The sequence below is a fragment of the Chlamydotis macqueenii genome, chromosome 3 (assembly GCF_036417535.1).
Source record: "Chlamydotis macqueenii isolate bChlMac1 chromosome 3, bChlMac1.mat, whole genome shotgun sequence".
Classification (NCBI taxonomy): Eukaryota; Metazoa; Chordata; class Aves; order Otidiformes; family Otididae; genus Chlamydotis; species Chlamydotis macqueenii.
The window spans coordinates 66,993,201-67,012,567 of NC_141558.1; the positions used below are offsets into that span (position 1 = coordinate 66,993,201).

At 48.0% G+C, this 19,367-nt stretch overlaps 2 protein-coding genes across 4 annotated transcripts in view; one reads left to right on the plus strand and one right to left on the minus strand.

The window, feature by feature from the left end:
• Nucleotides 1-35: 35 nt before the first annotated feature.
• Nucleotides 36-11,163, plus strand: DSTN (destrin, actin depolymerizing factor). Its single transcript, XM_086745015.1, has 4 exons — nucleotides 36-200; nucleotides 8,972-9,279; nucleotides 9,520-9,596; nucleotides 10,873-11,163. The coding sequence occupies exons 1-4, from the start codon at nucleotides 198-200 to the stop codon at nucleotides 10,980-10,982; spliced, it is 498 nt and encodes a 165-aa protein (XP_086601141.1). The 5' UTR covers nucleotides 36-197; the 3' UTR covers nucleotides 10,983-11,163.
• Nucleotides 11,164-17,051: 5,888 nt separating this feature from the next.
• The window catches only part of RRBP1 (ribosome binding protein 1), a 28,061-nt gene continuing 25,745 nt past the window's right edge, over nucleotides 17,052-19,367 (minus strand). For all 3 annotated transcript variants that reach the window (XM_086745418.1, XM_086745417.1, XM_086745419.1), the window contains 4 exons: nucleotides 18,629-18,712; nucleotides 18,066-18,164; nucleotides 17,449-17,592; nucleotides 17,052-17,167 (listed from right to left, as the gene is read on the minus strand). In XM_086745418.1, coding sequence (XP_086601544.1) covers nucleotides 17,129-17,167; nucleotides 17,449-17,592; nucleotides 18,066-18,164; nucleotides 18,629-18,712 — 366 coding nt within the window. In that variant the 3' untranslated portion in view covers nucleotides 17,052-17,128. The remainder of the gene's footprint in view (nucleotides 17,168-17,448; nucleotides 17,593-18,065; nucleotides 18,165-18,628; nucleotides 18,713-19,367) is intronic.

Here is a 19,367-nt window from a genome sequence, read left to right on the forward strand (position 1 = left end):
GCGTTGCCACGCACGGCTCCCACCATAGCAACCGCTTCCTCCTCCGGGCACAGCGGCCGTGACGTCGCAGCGTTTCCGCCTGGCTCGCGCCCTCGCCGCTTCCCTTCCTGCAGCCGGAGCCCGCGCCGCGCCCAGCATCCGAGGGGAGCAGCTGCTGCCGCACCGCGCTCCGCCGCCCGCCGCGCCCCGCCGACACCATGGTAGGGAGCCGGGCGCCGCCGGGGGAGCGGAGGGCGCGGGTCGTAGCGCTTCTCTCTTCCTTTTCCCCGCTCCTCCGCCTTCATCCCCGGGGAAATGGGGGAGGGGGGCGGTTGGTACCGCCCGTCGCATGCCGGCCTGCGGCGCCCCTATACTCGGCGGCCCGACGGCATCGCGCCCTCCCTGTCCTTCTCTTTCCCTTCCCCCAGTCCTTTCCGTTCGCCTTTGAACTTGAGGCGGTGGATTCATTCTCCCTTTCCCCCCCACCCCATCCCGCCATGAGGCGGCGGAAGGTTACTTCCCTCCCCCACTTTGAGGCGATGGAACTGTCCTCTCCCCTTCGTCCTCCCCCCGTGAGGCGATGGTACGTTCCGCGCCGCACACGGGCGCTAGGGGCGGAAGCGTCCATTTCGCCCGAAGCTGGGGGGGGGAGTAGTGGGGTGGTGAGCAGAGCGGGCGAGGCGGGAAGAGCCGGGAGGGGGAGGACGGCCGCCGCCGCGGGGCGATGCGCGGCCCCTCCCCGTGCCGCAGGGCGCGGCCGGGGGGGAGGGGAGGGGGAAGCGGGGGCTCAGCCCCACGCAAGGGGTTGCGCGGGGAGTGGGTCGCAGCCTGGCAGAAAGGCCGTGGGGGGGAGAGTGGTGGGAGGCCCCCCCTCCCCGGGGGAATGGGGGGCTGCCCCGCTCGGGAGGAAGCGCGGCCTCAGCCGCATCCGCCCCATTGGGCGGGCGGCCCCGGGCGGGAGCCATCTTCCCCAAAGGCGAGGGGTTTCGGGCCTGGCCTAGAAAGCGGCGGCGGCTCCTCCTCGGCGGAGCGGGGCGGCTTGAGATGAGCACCTATCCTCCCACCGGGCCGGGCCTCGCTCCGCCGTCCCCGGTGTGCAGCCTCTTGGGGCCGGGCCGCCTTTAATCGGGCCCGGCTGGAGTCAGCAGGCCTGGTAGCAGACAAAAGAGGGGAAGCCAAACCGGCGGAAGGAAAACGCTGGTTGTAGCAAGCGTGTTTTTGCAACGACTGCTCGAAGAAGCTTTAATTTTTAAGGTACTTGCGGCAAGAGCTTGAGAGATTTTTTTTTTTTTTTTTTTTTTTTTTTTTCTCTGCGCATAGAAGATACAAATCTGGAAACATTATATCTCAGATACAATGCTGGAAGCATAGAAATATGTTAAACATACACACTGACTTGCCTGTTTTCTGTTGCTTTCAAAAAAACTGCCACACGACTCCTTTCATAAATGGGGTGGAATAGACCAAACAGCAGTTTTTCTTCATGATGGTTCCTTTTCTGTTTGGTTTGTGCTAAAAGTTTGCATCCTTGTTTAACGCAGACTACTGAGACTGACAAATTCACTTGAATTACTAGCTCATACAGTTTTAACTGTTCTCCTGTTTTTGCTTGAGTCATGCACAAACACTTGTCTGGCAACAAACATTTGTGTGTTTTAATGCCCTTGCCTATGTTATTTGCCTTTAGTAGAGGCGTTACATATTGAGGCCTTCCCGTGGTATTTACCACTAGTTTCTTGAGTGAGTGATGTATCTAGTAAATACACTTCTAGTCTGTATAGACCTGGCAGACAGCATGTGCTGCTAGTCTCCCTGCTTCTTACACCACCAAGTTGAAGCATCTATGGCTGGTCTGCAGTGTGGAGCAGAGTTAATGGGACTTGCAGATGAAGCTGCTAAAAATCTGACGAGACTTGCAGCTCTTATTTAAAATAGACTTGTCTGAACAAGCTAGCTACCACCTCTGCAGTACGCAAGCCTAGTTTAGAATGACTAGTCAGTGTATCAGGCTTCATCTTGCTTCAGAACCAGAGAATTCCCCAGTCAATCAAAACTAGTATTTCTCATAGTGATCTCCTTTTTGTAAGAGAGTCTGGGTTGGGTTTTTTTAAGATGTTTTCCAGTTGCTGGAAATAAACTTGCTTTTGGGCAAAGGCCTTTGGCAAAGTGCAGTAATGCCAGCAGGAGGGCATCATTTGGTATCAAAAGGGCATTGGATTTTCTGCTTTTGTGTCTTGCCACAAGGTTCAGTTTCTTTGCTACTGGATTAAATGATTCCATGGTCTTTGGAGGACCGTGCAAATTATTTTTCTTGGTTGTTAGTCAATACTGTTCCCAAATCTGTGTAATTACAAGGTACATATGCCTCATATACAAGATGACAGCCTCCTGACAATTGGTAGTGTGGGTGTCTGGCATGTTCCTACTTGCCTTGTCAGAATATCACTATCAAGAGGCTCCTGCTGGGAGCAAGGGCTGACCTAAGCGATCTCATGCGCGAGAGCTTGCAGGCAGCCAGAACTTGCATGTAAAGCTGTTCAGAGCCTTTCACACATCTGACTGTTCAGTATTCACAGCGATCTCCAGGAAGGATACCTTGGTAATGAGTGTCTGGGATGCCCACAGCAGGCCTTCAAAGCCTGTTTTTAAGGGTGAGGTTTAAGTTCTAGGTTGCTGTGGGTGCCTGGAGGGCCACAAGAAAAGTCTCACAGACGCTTGGGCTCATAATAGCTGATTTCTGTGCTGAATGTGTTTCTAAGAAGCTTTACTTTCCTGCAAGAGTCCTGTTGCATACCAGCTTACACCCGCATTACCTTAAAAACATTCATTTCAACACAGGAGTGGGTACTACTCAAAGCTTCTGCCCTGCCAGAAGCTACCTACCGGTTCCTGTTTTTCAGCAGTGTTACTGGGATTGCTTTTTGCAGGTGTTGCTTGTTCTGCCTACCTTGAAAATTATATCAAGAGCGAACTTCATAGTAGCTTGGAGGAGGTGATGATTTCCTTTTTGGCTGAAAGCTGAGGAAGTAACCTCCAGGAATTCAGGGGAGGCTTTTTTCCTTGCTTTTTTTTTTTTTTTTTTAATAATTGCTTTCTTACTCATCTCTCCTCATCTAGTCGATAACCTTTCTTATTGGCAGGAAAAAAATGCTGAATAGAGTTTTGATTCCTTCTCCTCCCAAAAGAGACCAAATAATGCCGAGTAAAAAAACTCAAGTCTAGCTGGCAAGATCTGCCTACAAGTGATATGCAAATAACTCTGTACTTCTTGCTGGTTTATGGTGTGCAAATAATGGCCTCTTACACAACAGCAGTAAAAAGGCAGTTAGTTATGTTTCCTATCATGCTTCAGATCTGAATTGAAGCTTTGGACTTTCAGATGCATAGGCTGCCTGGCATAAATGGAGCTGTCTGCCCAGCTGTACGTAGCAGAGGACGTGGGCCTCTTGGGACTTGGGAGGTCACTGGTGTTCCCACACTGGTGCTGGTCTTTGGGGTGAAGTTAAATTAGTCTATGCATTGCCTCCTTTCCCACTCAGTAAAATGGAGGTGGTAATATCAGATGGGTTTTCTCAAGCACTCAAATAACAGATTAAAAGCAAAGCAGTATTTGAGATCCTTGTATTTGTAACCACCCACATTTTTGGTCAGCCATAGCTGACACCTTTTCAGAGGCCTAATCTGGCAAAACCTTCCAGTCTATTAGCTGCAGCCAGGCTATGTGACCCTCCCTATTTGCTGGGTACTCTCACAACTCACCTGGCTTAGTTTTTCCTTCAAGGTCTTGGTGCTGATGGTGTCCCAGGGTATTGTGTGGCAATATAAGGGACAGCTTTGTGGAGGCCCACTGTCCCAGAACAGTCAAGTGGTAATAGGTTTAATTGAAAAAAAATATTTGTTGCAGACTATGACACATTACTGAGTCAGATGGAAATGCCGCACGGTTTATGCAGGCAGTTTTGGCCGTGGCAGGGGGTTTTGAGGGTAGGTGAGAGGGATGGTATGCCAAGCATAGGGGAAACAAGCTGTTTGCTGGAGAAACTGAGAACCAAATATATGGCAGTGATGTGGCTAGCAAGCATCAGAGCACAGTGTTCTCAAATCTCTGCCTTTGCAATTAACAAGGCATACTTTAATAAGTTATTCGTGTCAAAGTCTGGAGAAATTGGTGCTTTTCCAAGTAGAAGTTTCCTCTTTAGTAGCTGTGGTAGTTCACGCTGTTGTATACAGTGTGTGTGTGGGTCCCAAACTAAATAAATCAAGAACTGGTGCTTGACACGTCTCTGTAGGTAACCCATGTGCAGGCACCACTATGGAGAGCTCTTAGGTTCTGATCATGGGAAAGAAAACCCACACTGTAAAATGTCAATACTTAAAAACAAATTTAGTCCTGCAAATGGAGTCATTAATTTGAAGTCATCTGGATTGTCATCCAATGGAGGGAACAAAGACTTTTTTTAGGTAGAAGATTCTAAGTATTCAAGGAAAGTATTGGAGCTCACAGCACTTCCTAACAAAAACGAAGGCAAATTTCATTGTTTCAAAGTTGTATTTCAATACAGGCTTGCTACAAATCCAGTTTATCAGGTCTCTGGCATGTGTCTCACTTCTGAAATGGCTTTCTGTATATGAGGATTTTCTTGAAAGCTTTGGATTATTCTTCAGTCTTCCCTCGTTTAGATTAAATTTCAGTTGTAGGGAACTTGGTGATGAAGGCAGAACATTGGAAGCTGTTAGTGGAGGCAGCTGGGGATGGCTCTTGCAGTTGCAAGCCTGCTAGACAGAAGGCTCTCTTTTTGGACTGTCCTGTGTAGGGACGGCATTCTGTTCTCGCAAGACTTCTGCAGTGCTTAGCACTTAAGGCAGGAACGATGGCTTTGTGTGGGGAATAAGAGCCGCTGTGTTACTGCAGCTCATGCTGACAAGGCATTTAATGCAACCATTACCTCATGTGCCTACAGCAGTCTGTATGAAAATACAATGGGGGTACTGGTGTGAGTGCTCCATAATAATGTACAAGGCAACACTGACTGCAAGACATGCTGCCTTTGCGGTGACGAGTACTGAGGGAGAACTCATTTTTGTGAATTCCCTCATTACTGTGTCCGTTCTTGCCTGAATGTCTCCCCGAATATGCTGTACTGGCATTGTTTGTCATTTTTCTGTCTAATACTTAGGTGGCTTGCCTCCTTGCTGCTGCCTTGTTTCAGTGAGCTTAACAGGCCCCACAGTTAAGGTCCTCGACACCTATAGGAACAGGCTGGCTACTTAAACGTAGTCTTTTCTCTGCAGTTGTCTTGAGAATGGTTTTAAGTTGGTGTTGCCTGTGTTACAGGGTTGATCTGTCCTCTACAACAAAATGTCACCAGCTGATGGTTGTGTATCCCACAAGTACCTGCAACGTGTACTGCTCAGTACAACAGCCACCCGTGTACCAGTCCAGAGTTGGACTAACTGCTTTCATACTGAAAGAGGAACAGAACCAGGATAGCTGCTGTAGCCCTGCAGTGTTCAAGCCAGAATGCATAAAATAGTAATGAATGTACTGTATCGAGTCCTCCAAGCAGAATGATTTTGGGCCAAATGGAGAAAATCCAGACTAACAAATAAACATTTATCCTGTCATTACTGGTGGAGTTGGGGCTTCTTACCAGTTACTCTTCTGGGCAAATCGGCAGAGACACAGTTAAAATGTTGGTTGAGGACATGTATTTACCAGTGTGGCATTTCTCCTTGTTCTAGTGCTCTTAACAGTCATCCTGTTGCTGCTCTACACAGAATGGTTGCAACTACCTTAAAACAAAAGCTGCCTAGGGTTTGGGTTTTTTCCTTTTTAAGTATGTTTACGAAGCCAGTTGTGGCTGGTACAAGCCCAGGGTTGAAGAGGGAGTCCTGCGGTTACGAAAGTAGATCCTCTTTTTTTGGAAGCAGTTAGTTGCACTGGGAGTTTATGGGTTCATTTCAGCCCATACTGTGACACAGCTATGGGGTTTTCTCAGATGGAACAAATCTGCATTGTCCCTAGCAATATAATGGCTGCTAATGTCAGCCTGTGTGATGAATCCAGAGGTTGTATAGCAGCTGTGAAAAGGAGTAGCACCAGCTACTAACAGCCTTTTGCTTTGGAAAGCTAAAAAAAAATCCAATTCTCACCACTGTCCCTTCAGCTTCTGGTCAGTCCCAGTTATCAGCTGCAATTTAACAGTGAATTTTAAGTTTCCAGATTAAATACTCTCAACATTTTTGGAATCTGAACTGACTTGCCAGCAGTGCACAGTTTCTTTATAAGGAAACAACTTGTCTCCCAACTTGGAGACATGTTTCTGGCTGTGCAGTAGCACAAGCGTATGCCCTTGACTGCACAGTCTGCATCAACCTGCAGCACCATTGCTGCTGCTTGCTTCTGGCTCTGCTGAGCATTAACCTCTTCTTTCAAAGTTAACTACTTGGCAACAGGAATTGCTACAGGGGAATTAGTTGTTGTCTTGGGGCAAAGATAAAGAATTGACAAAGGTAGAGCTAGGTGACATGAACCACATTTATGCTATTACTAGACCAGTAATGCCAGTTTCAGGCTTTCTAAGAATTTTCTCTTTAAAATAATGAGTTTTTTGTGACTATAAACCGAGTCTTAACACCTGTTGTCGGGGGGGGGGGGGGGCGGGGGGCGTTTCTTGAGTTTACTATGGATTTGTCATTAGTGAATGACACAATAGTTCTCGTCACTGCACTCTCTGCTTTATTAGGGCAACTTTGTATTATTTAGTCTTCCCAGGGAACTCTTGCCTACACCAACCACAGGGACAGGAGGAAGAAGACCTTTATTCCTCATTAGTCCTCAGTCACGCTCTGACAAAGTGCAGTATCTGCCTATGGAGGAGGTGGCATAGGAATGAGTCACTTTGAGTTGATGTTTGCACTTTTGCTCTAATTTATCTAGGAATAGGCTTTCTCCACTTGCTTTCCTTGCCTTATTAGAGATTCACAGAAGAGTGGTTGCCTGCCAGGTAGCTGAGGCACAGTGACTTACTCCTTCTTCTCCTACCCCAAAGTAAGTGCAAGGGATTCTGAATAGATTACCCCTAATAGACAAGCCAAGCATTGTAAATCTTGTGGGAGGTCTGCTTGTGTTTCAGTAGAACCCTAAGTAACACTGTTCTCCATGACAGAGAAATGCTTCTGTCTGAGGTTCACTGCTGTATGAGATTGCCCTGGCTTTGCCACTTGGAGAGATCTGGATGCCAGACTCCATGGTAATAGATTCTGCCAGCCGTGCCACCTCTCTTCACTGGGTTAGCAAAGCTATGCCAGCCACTAGAAATCACAGAAGGAGAGATGTTGGTAGAAGAAAGAGAAACTGGGCTCATCTGAGGTCCTGTGCAGCAGGCATTGGTCAAGGCTTTAAAAAAATACACATTAAGTAGTTGTGCAATCAATAACTATCTCTCAAGGACAGCCTGTTTGAAGGCTAGCGCTAAGCAGTTCCCCTTCACCACTGATCCTCCCTGGTTTTGCAGCTGAACTCTGCTGTTTCTTTAGAACGCTTCGACTCTGACAAGGTACAGTGTCTCCCACAAAATGAATCCATCAAGCATGTGTTTTGGGGTTGAACTTAAGGAAAAACAAAATGAAGAACCACCTCTGGTCTCTTTCAACCTTTGGTCTTTTTCAGTTGGTATATTGCGCATAATGCTTTACCTGACTGTTTAGTACTGCTAACTGTGCTTTGTAACAATGATGTGTGGCAGTTTACACAGAGGGAGGAGGACAGCGTTCCTTCTGAGATACGAATTGCCATATCTGAGGATAATGTCGTTTTGAATTTGAAAGACCAAAAACCAGCAGGGGAAGAAGGCAGTGTTAGAAAGGAATCTCGCTGTTTACACTGCATGCAGCATTTTGAACAGACAGGCTTCAATTTGGTCTTTACTGCTCTGGCCATGATGTCCTTCCAGCAGTGTCTGCTGACCGGTATGGCTTCCCATGTTTGCTGTATTTGCTGTTGCACAGCTACTTTTAAGTTCTCAAGTTTTGTACTCTGAGAATGAAACTCAGATACAAAGGCCACCTCATATACCCTGGCACTTTTTTTTTTTTTTTTTTCTTTCCCTCCTTATTCCCAAAAAAAGCAGCTGACAGAAAATGCAGTTCAGCCTCTTGTCATTCTTGCTAGGTCTTGTCCTCTTTATTCTGTGCAGCTGCCTTTAACATTAGACTGGTAATGCTGCATCTGTACCTCCTATTAGAGCTAGCACAGGAGGATACCACTAAGTAACTAGAATTTCCCATCAGAGTTCAAGCAGGGTGGGGGAGAAGCTGAAAAGGCAGACAGCTTGCTTTAAAAATTGGTGGAGGAACTGCTGTGCAGTAGAAACTTGAGCTGTTAGACTTGCAGATTCTCCCTTTAAAACACTGAATTCAGAGCAATGTCTGAAAGCTGGCTTGTTCAACTAGAAACTGTACCACTACAGTCCCAGTACCCTACTACATCTCTCTTGATCTGTAAGCCAACCAAATTCATGTGACAGGCGTGGAATTTGGCTATGTTTTACGTCTGTTCCTAAAGCTGCTAGCAAGTGTGCTAGAAAAGGCGAGAAAACTTTGAACAGGGGATCCTCATGGACTTGATTGTCTAGCCAGCCTGAAATGAGTAACAAAATTAAGCTGCTGTAAGGAGAGAGGATCTGCTGCAGCTGAGTCTCGGAGGACAAGGGGTGGACATGCGTGTAAAACTACCCCAAAACAATGTTCTAATACAAGTAGGATTATGCCTTCTTCTGAATAGTTTTGGTTTGGCAGCTGGCTGTGGGCAGCATTGAGACTCCAGATTCTTTACTGGAAAAAGAAGGCCTGCAGCCTTTTCTGACGAGACTCAGGCCACTGGCGGCTATTACCAGTATCAATTGTCTTCTAGCCTCGCATTTAAGGCAATACAGTAATGTAGTTGTGAAAACTTGTGGTAGCCCTAAAGGTCTTTGCTCTGTCTTTGCAGGCATCTGGAGTACAAGTTGCCGATGAGGTATGCCGTATCTTCTATGACATGAAAGTGCGGAAGTGCTCTACGCCTGAGGAAGTTAAGAAGAGGAAGAAGGCTGTCATCTTCTGCCTCAGTCCAGACAAAAAGTGCATTATTGTGGAAGAAGGCAAAGAGATTCTGGTGGGAGATGTCGGTGTGACAGTTACCGACCCTTTCAAGCACTTTGTGCAGATGCTTCCCGAGAAGGATTGCCGTTATGCCTTGTATGATGCAAGCTTTGAGACCAAGGAATCCAAAAAAGAAGAGCTGATGTTTTTCTTGTGGTAAGCCATCTTCCCAACTCACTCATTCCTAACGTGCAGTCCAAGCACTGTGGGTGAGGTATCTGAGCATTTGTATTGCGAAGGCTGGCAAGACGGCAGGCTTAAAAGTGAGCTGAAAAGCCTGATGCCTGTGTTCTGAGCCATCAGACATTTCACTTGCTCTAATCGGTAGGATACTGCTTCAGTCTGTGCTGGATAATAAATGTCACTAATTGCAGTCTTTTTGGTGTATCCCACTAGGGCACCAGAACAAGCACCTCTCAAAAGTAAGATGATCTACGCAAGCTCCAAGGATGCAATCAAAAAGAAGTTTCAAGGTATGTAATAACAGCTAACACTCCTAGCTGTGCCATGCCCCTAAAATGCTTACACAGCAAGTCTTAATTGTTAGCTAATTGATTTGGGGGGGTTTCTTGGGAGGCTAGTGAGAGATGAGAACTTCACAGGTGAAATGCCCTGTGTCTGAGCTAAAATAAGCTCTGGCTAAAACTTGCACTGTCTGATGGAATTTTAGAGGCACTAGAACTGTGTCAGGGCAAGAGCAGGCTTTGCAGTGTGTGACCGTAGCTGTACTGTACAGAGCAGCACATCTGCACCATACAGGCTAGAACCATTAGATTCGTAACACAGAGCTGGATTTTGTGCAGAGCTGCCTCTGTGGCAGAGGACTTTCAGCCCTGTGTCTGTTGAAATACACAATCTCATAAACTTACTGTGTTGTAGTAGTAGTAATTAACAATTCACTTGATTTAGAGATGCAGTTGTGATTACTTATTTCAAAAGGCATTATGTCTCCAAGTGGAGAAGAAAAACTCTGTTCAGCGTGTCAGGCACCATTAGTCAAGGAGTAAACACCTTGCTGCAGCATTCAGAAATTTCATGCTAAGTCAGTCATTATGATGGCTCGTAGTCAGATAACGCTGCCACCACTTCATTTCCTCGTGCTGGGCCAAAATCTTGCAGCGTGCGAGACTGAGAGGATCATTGTGCAGCAGTGCCAGCCTTCACGGGACAGGTTGCCAGTGGATAGGAACTACACAGGGAGACTGTGCTGCATGTGTGGAGGTTGGGCGGGGGGGGGTGGGGTGGAGGGAAGAGATCCTGAAGAAAATCTGCTTTTCTCCACATAAGACAGATCCTTCAAAAAAAGAAACCATTTTTAATTCCTTAGACCAGCAAGATCTTTCTGGTCTGCATCTTAGGTTCTCTGTTTCTTTCACCCACCTCTTTAGAGCCAGTGGCAGCTGAGTCAGCCATCTTAGTGTGCTTGTGTGTAGCTCGCTCACCTGCCATATCCAGAGTAGCACTAGAAATTGGAGGTTTGCTTCTAAAATAGCCTGCAATGAAGAGGCTAACAGTCTTAGCACTGATCTAGTGAAAACTTTCTCCCTGGTGTTTCTACGTTGATATTTGGTGTATAGCCAGATGCCTCCTGTGACATATTAGGGGAAAACCATGCGAATACCTAAGCTAAGGGAGGACCTACCTGCTTGAGTGACTGGATTGACTCTTAATATTACTACTGAGTATGTTTCTTTGATTACTAACATGTTGCAATACTGCATTATTTAGTGTTTTGCCTCTTTTTTTTAGGCATAAAGCATGAATGCCAAGCAAATGGGCCAGAGGACCTCAACCGAGCTTGCATTGCTGAGAAGCTAGGAGGCTCCCTAGTCGTAGCTTTTGAAGGAAGTCCCGTGTAGATGTCATACAGTGCCACAACTCTACAAGCATTCCATGTTTTAATATATCAGTCATGTAAAGCAACCATTCTAGGCAAGGGTTTCACTAACTGTAGGGAAGCTGTCCTGTAGAATAAAGTAGATTTTGGAGATGTAGCTCGTATGTACAAATGACCCTAAATAAATCAAATCTAAGGATTTATCTTGGTGTATTAATATTTGCATTGGTTGTCCAGCCCAATACTGTCCCGGATGGATTAACACTAAAGGTCTCAAAAAATTTTGGTCCAATGCAGCAGTGTATCATGGGATGAAAGGGGGGGAGGTGAGAACAATCTGGTTCCTGTTCTTACTTTTTTAAATTGTAACAAGCAAAATTCAGTCAGTCTTTTTGAGGCTACTGGCCAAATTGCCAAACTCAAACTTTTCCCCTGTAACTGTTTGATAGAAAACTTAAAGCCTGTAGTTAAGAGTTAGGCAAAAGCAACCTGTTGGCATCAAAACTGGGTTAAATTCTTAGTGCTTGCAGTTGCAGAGCAGTCCTTATAAAGGCTAATTCTGAAGTTAAATAGAGATAAAACAGACACACTTTTCTGGAGAAACAGTCCTAATCCACTCTTGTGAACCCTCGGTGCAGTAATAATATTGAAAGGTTCACTTGTTCTGTAGGTTTCATTTTCTTGTCATGAAGCGTCTTGAAGTCTCTTTCAGCCTGAGCGATTCTAAAAAATTGCTTTTCTGTTGACATAGTTTAATTTAGAACTACCTTAGTTTCTCTAATACACACTTACTAGCAAATTGGATGCTTCTGAGGCTTTTACAAATGCAGATTCTTATATCGGAGCTCTCCAGTTATGGGTAGTACAACGAGAAGGAACCACATCTTAGAAAGTGGTATTCTCTGCCCCAGTCTTTGGTCACTTGGTCCATTTGTCCATAACTACTATTGATTTAACGTAGTAGAACCAATCAGCCTGACTAATACGGCTTGATTTGGGCTTTTTGTCTGTTAGCTTCTTTAATTCTGTAGAAATGCATGGAAATATCACCTACTAGAAAGTTTGACCTGAAATGCCTTTTTGTATGGGGGGTAGAGAACATTCCTGTGCCAGCTACAGAGATCTTAAAAGCTTCCATGTTTCACCAGTGGTTGATTAAAGCTGTTTCCTTTGTGTAATGTGTACATGGGAGTTGCATAGAGTTTTCCTGTATGTCTGTAGAGAAAAAGAAAAAAAAAAAAAAACCAACAAAACCCTTAGCCTCCAGTGCATTACTGTGATATGTTCTGTGCGTGCCAAATTTGAATAGCCTAAATAAATGGGGTTTCCCTCCCCTGGGTCAGTGACTGATTCCTCTCCAGCCTCCGGATTAGCCCTCCTGCAGCGGGGCTGGCGCTGCTGGCTGAGCACGCTGGTGTAAGTTTGGGAGCTGGTATGCCATCCGCAGCTGCTGTCCTGTGCTGCTCACAGGGAAGAAAGGATGGGGGAAACAGGCTGGAAGGAAGAGCTGATGGAGGGAGTTGGGCGGGGAAAAGCAGGTTTGTCTGCAAAGTGTGCTGCACTCCTGGCAGCTGAGTGACTGCCAGCCTGCTGCAGGCTCTAGCTCCCCAATGCCACCTGGTCCCTGCCTTTTATGCTTGAGACCCAAATTTCCATGTGTCTTCCTGGGAGACATCTTTTATTTGCAGTCCACGCAGGAGAAACCCAGCATGTGTCAGTTATTTTGTGCTGCTTTCCCTGTAACCACTGAGGGAGCTTTCTCTGGCCAGCCTGATGAAGCCAGGCAGTTACAGGCTGCCCCTGCCTCTGCAAGCTCTTGCCAGATGTGCTGGGACAGAAAGCTGTACTGTACTCTCGCCGCAGCCCCTCGGCGGAGCAGTGCACTGCGCTGGTTTATCTGCGAGGCCAGGGAAATAATGGTCCATTACCTAACTCAGCATGTGCCCTCCCTGGCTGTGCTGCATGGTTAAAACCCTTAATTAAAGGCAGGCATTGACTGCTTTCTCTGACTTGGCACCCACGCGGGTCACAGGGTTGGGAGCACAAGGTTTTCTGATGCAAAGAGATCCATCAGAGCGAAGCTTTCTGATTTGGAGAAAAGCACACCGGCCTGGTTTCTGCTGTTGTTTTTGGCCTGTCTTTCAGTCAACTGTGAGCTCTTCCAAGTGGGTAATCATCCCTGTAAACAGCTCCTCCTTGCCTAGGTGTCTGCAGTACTGGTCCCTGTCCAAAGTCCAGGCTGAGATAAGGAAACCAGAGTGACACAGCGGGAGTGGTGCTGCCTGACAAACAAAGGGAACTCCCAGCCAAGATCCAGCTGATAACTGACTGCAGGCATCTGTGAAGAGATATCCAGCCCAGGTGACGCTGTGGTGGACTTCTGCCTGGTATTTCCTTATTTGGTTAGGAAATGGAGCAGGAGACTCTGTAAAGGGGAAAGATGTCAGACCTGGAAGGTTGGAGGGTACTTCCCAAAACATGAAAGCCCTTGGATCAGGGACTTAGGTACAAAGTGCCTTAGTCTTGGGACTTTGAGGGATGAAAGGTCTGAGGTGGCACTTTGGTCCCTTGTTAGGTGTGGTCCCACAGTTTGAGCTGATCTAAGAGGCTTTGTCCACTTTTAGGACCCTCGCAGCCACTCCTGAGGCATTATACTGGCCTCTGGAAGAGTATTCCAGTAACTCAGCCTTCAGAGCTATAATGCTTCAGGCTTGTCCACATCATGGAATTAGTGGGCCAGACTTCACCACCTCCCAAGGCTGTTCGCCTTTGTGGTTGGAGGGGTTGAAAAGCATGCAAAGATGTTGCCTCTTGTGACTGGTTCAAATCCTTTCACTTAAGGTTTCTCCCAAATCAGCCAGACCTTCTGAAATGGCAGGGCAAGAAGGGAAACACAACATGAAGAATACTTCCTATAGCTTGGCCCATTGCTAGGGAGAGAAATTACTTTCTAAGAGGACTACACAAGGAAGAAAAAGGTGAAGGGGTTCAAATGGTGGACACAACTGTGCAAGCTCAGCTGGGCCGCAGCCTGGGTAGCACAGCTCAGGTGCAGCAGGAGTGGAACTGTTAGAAACCCTTTTGAGTCCATGTGCAGGCAAGGGTTTCCAAAAAGCCATTTTTGTCCTTTGCACTGGGGAGAAGATGGGGATGGGAGGTGGAGACTGGTAATTCAGGCCTGAGTGTGAGCAGCAGGCGGTGTAAACATAATTTAGCTGCTCTAGCAAAGGTGAACTTGAGTGTCTAAGCTATGGCTCGATAACCCCACATACCCGGGCAGAAAGGTAACTCCGGTCACGGCTAAAATGAGCAGAAGGATCCAGCGCTCCCATCTGACATCACCCCAGCTGGGCGACTGCTTGATCTTTATCAAGAAAGTATCGGGCTGCAGCACAGGCTGATGAGTAAGAAGCCAACAGCCTGGCTTGCCTGAAGGAAAGGAGATAAAGCCCACGCCGGGCAATGAGTAGGCACTTGGCAAAATCCCACCAGCTACTGGCAGAGCAGGGGCTGGCCAGTGCTCAGCCCACCGAGGTGCCAAGGGAAGAGAAAACCCCAGCAGTACCACTACAGGTATCTGAAATGAAGCTAAACATCTTTCTCCAAGGAGACATGGCTTTTTTTCTGCTTTGCTTAACAAGATGAGCCCCTCGCTCTCTTCCCGAAACAGCCAGCTCAGCAATGTGTCCTGGAAGGGCACTATGTCCCCCATGCTGGGGACACCGAATCTGCTCTTGTGTGGCTTTTGGAGCCCTGACAGAGCACCCCCCCGCCTCCCGTAAGCACATTGGGGATGCTGCCTGCCCTCCTTGCGCTGGTTGTTTCAGGGGCTTTGTTACTGGTCTTGTGTTAACGCCTGGGTATCTCACTCGGTTTTGCACAAGCCCTCACAATAAAGGAAATCATTGCAAAAGCAAAAAAAAAAAACCTGAAAAACCAAAGAATTGCATCACTTTCGCTGCATCTGCTGCTCTGAGGTCCTTCCTGCCGGCAGCTCTCTGGTGGTGATGGCCACTCCGATACACTCGATAGCTCACTCCAGCCTATGGGTTGGGTGTTTTGTTTTTTGGGGTTTTTTTTTTTTGCAATCCTGATAAAATCCAGGTTTTTCCTCACTTTTGGGTATCTTAAAAAGCCAAAAGGTGACAGGCCAGGCATGCTGCTGTGTGGTGAGCAGTGATGCTTTGCTGGCATTCCTTGGTTCATGAGGTCATCCCCGGGCATCACAACGTCCTAGAAAAAGGAACTGAAGGCTAATCATCATGGCTGTGGGGCAAAGGGCTTGTAATGAGTGTGTGGGGTCTCAGCTGCCATGTAAAGGGCTGGGGCCACCACCCCACAAAGAGATAGACCCCTCTACCAGGTGTGTGAGCTCCATCACCTCCCATCCTGTGAGGAACTGCACGCAGGGGCGAGCAGCGAGCGATGGAGGAGTGAGATGGGGTGGCCCTCCTCCTTGAGGCTCAGCACAACTCCCTGAAGGTGCTCAGCCCATTTCTGCAATGAGTGTTAATGTGCTCAGCACTGGTGTGTGCCCCGACTTGTGGGCGCAGCAGCCTTTGTTCAGCCCTTGAGCAAAGCCTCAGCAAGCACCAGCTAAAAGGGTGCCTTCGGACATGGAGGGGAGGCAGGGTTGGGGGGGCAGGGTTGTTGGGGGGGTGTCTCAGTTTGCCATTTCCTCAGCCAGAATTCAGCAGGACCCCACCCCCACCCCCCCCCCCCTTCTTGCCTGGTCAAAGACAAGTCTCACACACCTTTCTCTCTCACCTAAATGTCATTTTTCACAGCCATTCTCCATCCCAGCCACAGTGCTGGGGGAGGGACAAGACACATGTTTGCCCAGTCCTGTCTGCGTGGAGTCTCTGATGTCTAATCTAGAGATTGAGCACACACTGCCTTCCCCCAGAACAAAATGGAGGCGGGTCTGTCACTCATCCCTCTTCTCAGCCTCGGTTCTTTGCACACCCCAGAGGGACCCAGCGCTTCAGGGCCTCTTTCCCCCTTCTCTCAAATCCTGCTGATGTCAGCGCCGGGCTCAGCAGCTTTGTTGTGGGGAGACAGGCACCGAGTTGTCACATGGCCTCTGCCATTTCCTAAGAAACCAGCTTAAAAAAAAAAAAGAGAGAGAGAGAAAGAGAAAAGAAAAAAAAAAAAAAAAAAAAAAAAAGCCACAAAAAGAGGAGAGCAGAGGGCTGGAAAGCCCGGCAGCTACCAAAGACCACCACTATGCTGCACTCGCAGGGACAAAATTACAGGGGAGTGCTGAGGTTTAAGCAAAGAGGAGGGACAGTCCCCACGGGCCTGCTGTGGCTCACCCTGCCGTGCCCTGTCCCCACATTTGGTGTGACCCCACAGCAATGGAGCAGCAACACCCTGCCCCGGCTGCCATCATGTCCCCACTGCCATGGTGGCAGGAAGGAAAAGTTTCTCTCCTTTGCTTATCTCAGAGGAAAAAAAAAAAGAGAGGGGTGGCTTTTGCAGCTCAGCAAGCAAGGGGGCGAATAAAGGGTCTGCTCCTGTGCTCCTGGTCAAAGCAGGGTCCTTCTTCAGTGACCCCAAAGACCTGCCTGGCCTGCAAACTTTAAAAAAAATTAAATGATAATCAGAATAAAGTGCTGACAAGCTCTTTTCACTACATCATTTAATTGCATCGACACCCGGAAATACACAAAAGGATACGTGCCAAGAGCCACCCATCAAAGACAGGCTTCCTTCCATGGTGGGTCTTACTTTCACACTCCTTTCACTCCAAAAAAAAAAAAAAAAAAGAAAAAAAAAGAAAAAATATATAATAATAATTGCACTGGTTGATGTACAAACACAGTCTTCCCTTTTCACACATTCATGGGTTCTGCTGAGATGGGAGGGTGAAGCCCCAGCGCCTGCCCTGACACAGCCACAGCGGCTTCGCGGGGATCAGAGGGTTGTACAAAACAGTATGAAGATTTTCCTGCAAATGTACACCTGCAGTGTTTACTGGTTGGGTTGGTTTTTTTTGGTTTGTTGGTTTTTTTTGTTTGCTTTTTTTTTTTTTTAGTTTCAAAACTAGGTTTTGGGTCACTAATGGCTTGTATCTTTTATCTACAATAAATTCAGCATATATTTTATTTTTAGGAATGTGTAAGGCATTTTGGTAAGTTGAAAGATAAGGTCGAGGTCACGGACTGGTCAAACTGAAGTCCCTTCCTTTGAACTGTCCTCTTCCCCCTGGAGAAGGAAAACCGAGAGGTGAGTTACTCAGCTGGGTCTCAACCTTATTCTCATGGCAGCTCAAGCATCAAAGCATTTCACAGATGGGCCAGGTCCTGCCTTCTGGGCATGGAGAACTCTGACCACCATCTTGTGTGGTCCCAGGGCTTCCCAAAAGCCACCCAGATGGTTTCTGGCAGCAAATGCCATCTTGCCTCTGGTTTTAAACAACTGACTGACGCATGCTTTCCCGTGGCCTCTGCTGGCATCAAGGGGAGGATCCCCCATCCCACAAGTACCGTTTCCTGAAGCTGTTCTTTCAACTTCTTCACCGTTTCTCTCTCTTTGGCCAGTTGTTCCTGGGTAACCTTCAGTAGCTCCTGTAGTTTGGTTGCTGCCTGACCCAGGTCCTTCGTTAATTTTTTTTCTTTTTCAAGTCTTTCCTATATGGGAGTCAAAAGAAGCCACCTGCCTGAGCATCCCTTTGCCTTCTGGTGACCTTCCCCCCTCCAAAACACCTCAGGTCTGCAACGAGCCACCTCAGCAGCCACAAGCCAGAGGGGCCAGGTGTCACCCCACCAGCTGCAGCTCACTCTGGCTCCTCAGAGATGCCATGGGCTGAGACAACCTCATGGGAGCTGAACAGTTTCCCAACATGTGAAAAACCCAGCCTGTGAGAGCATTTGCTCAGAGCATTGCCCTCATCTTGGCCAACACAGATGAAGTGGCTGTGACTCACTCACATCCTGCTGTTCTTCAGCCATGTTGGAGCTCACAGCTCGCCCTGAGCAGGGGAACTATCTACCTGGTCCCACCATCCCCAAGAATGATAAATCATGCCCTTAGTCCTGTTTGGACAGGGCTTTTACTGTCTTGGCTGACCACCAAGCACAAGAGAGCAAGACAGCCAAATCACCTTGAGATGTTGGGCCTCTTCCGTGTCTGAAGTTGCTGCATTGTCAGCCAGTCTCAGCTTTTCCAGCTCGGCTTGCAAGCTGCACGCTGAGCTCTGGGCCTGGAAGGGGAACACATACTCAATAAGCACACAAGCTAGCAGTGGCAGGCACCTCCTGCATCCTGTCCTGTACAGCCCCTGGTCCTCCGTGGGTCTGCCTCTGGTGAAGAGTTAGGTTATACAGACATCGTTGGGTGGCTGGATGCTAAACACAATGCATTGCTTTTGCTGATCCAGCTACTGGGAAGACAGGATTTCTTGCCAGAAGCAGCATGAAACCCAGCTAAAGCCCTGGGGGGACTGGGCAAGGGGCAATTCGATGGGCCAGCAACGCCACATGGCTTTAGCACAGCTGCTGCAAGAAGTTCTTCAGATGTGTGAGGGAATGCGGCGATGCCTGAGATGCAGACAGGGATGGGGAAAAACCTTCAAATTAACTCTTCAAATTAATTCTTGGGCTTCATTAGCAGCCAAGAACCCATACAGGCTTTGCAAACCCATGTATCCTCCTCGCCTGCACCTACCTCCTCCAGCTCCAGTGCCAGCTTTTGCCGCAGCACTTGCTCTTTCTCCACCAGCATTTCGTTTTGCTCCAGCTGGGTTTTCAACTGTATTCAGAAAAGGGGAAAACACCCAGAAATAAGATCTTTAAAAAGACCCAAGAGATGAGCTAGCAGGGACATTGCCAGGAAAGCCTGGATAGACAGAAGAAATGAAAACTGAAGCTTTCCCCAGAGCATCAAAGGGCAAGAGGTACCAGCATACCCTCTCCGCACAAAAGCCGGGAGGATGCCGATGGCAAGCCCGGGGCTGGGCTTTGCATGGCCAGATTTTGCCCACTCCTTAGGCAGTGCCAGCTGGGACTTGAGACAAGAGGCATCCCATAGCGGAGGGCATGCCTGGCAGGTCCCTGTGCCCCAGAGAAGGCTCCACACTTAACGGGATTAAAGGAGAGAGACAGAGCCCGGCTCGTGACAGCATCACCACCGGCGAGAGGTGTTAGCCCAAAAGGGAACAGCTGCTGATAAATGCCCTCAGCTCGGCTCCATCAAGATTTACAGAGCCTCTGTAACCCTAATCCTCGCTGGCTGGGAAGGGATCCCGGCACAGCTCTGTCAGGGAGTCCCCTTCCTCCAAGGAGACCCGAGCCCTGAACCCAACAGGGCATGTTGCATGGCAACAAGGGCTTGCAGAATCCCCTGCCTGCCTCCTCCAAAATCTTGCCAGCCTGATGCCGTGATGGAGGGCTCCCAAGGGGAACTG

Coding starts and splice junctions, on each gene's coding strand:
- DSTN (XM_086745015.1), top strand. Junction 9,280..9,519: donor GAGCTGATGTTTTTCTTGTG/GTAAGCCATCTT, acceptor GTATCCCACTAG/GGCACCAGAACAAGCACCTC. Junction 9,597..10,872: donor AATCAAAAAGAAGTTTCAAG/GTATGTAATAAC, acceptor TCTTTTTTTTAG/GCATAAAGCATGAATGCCAA.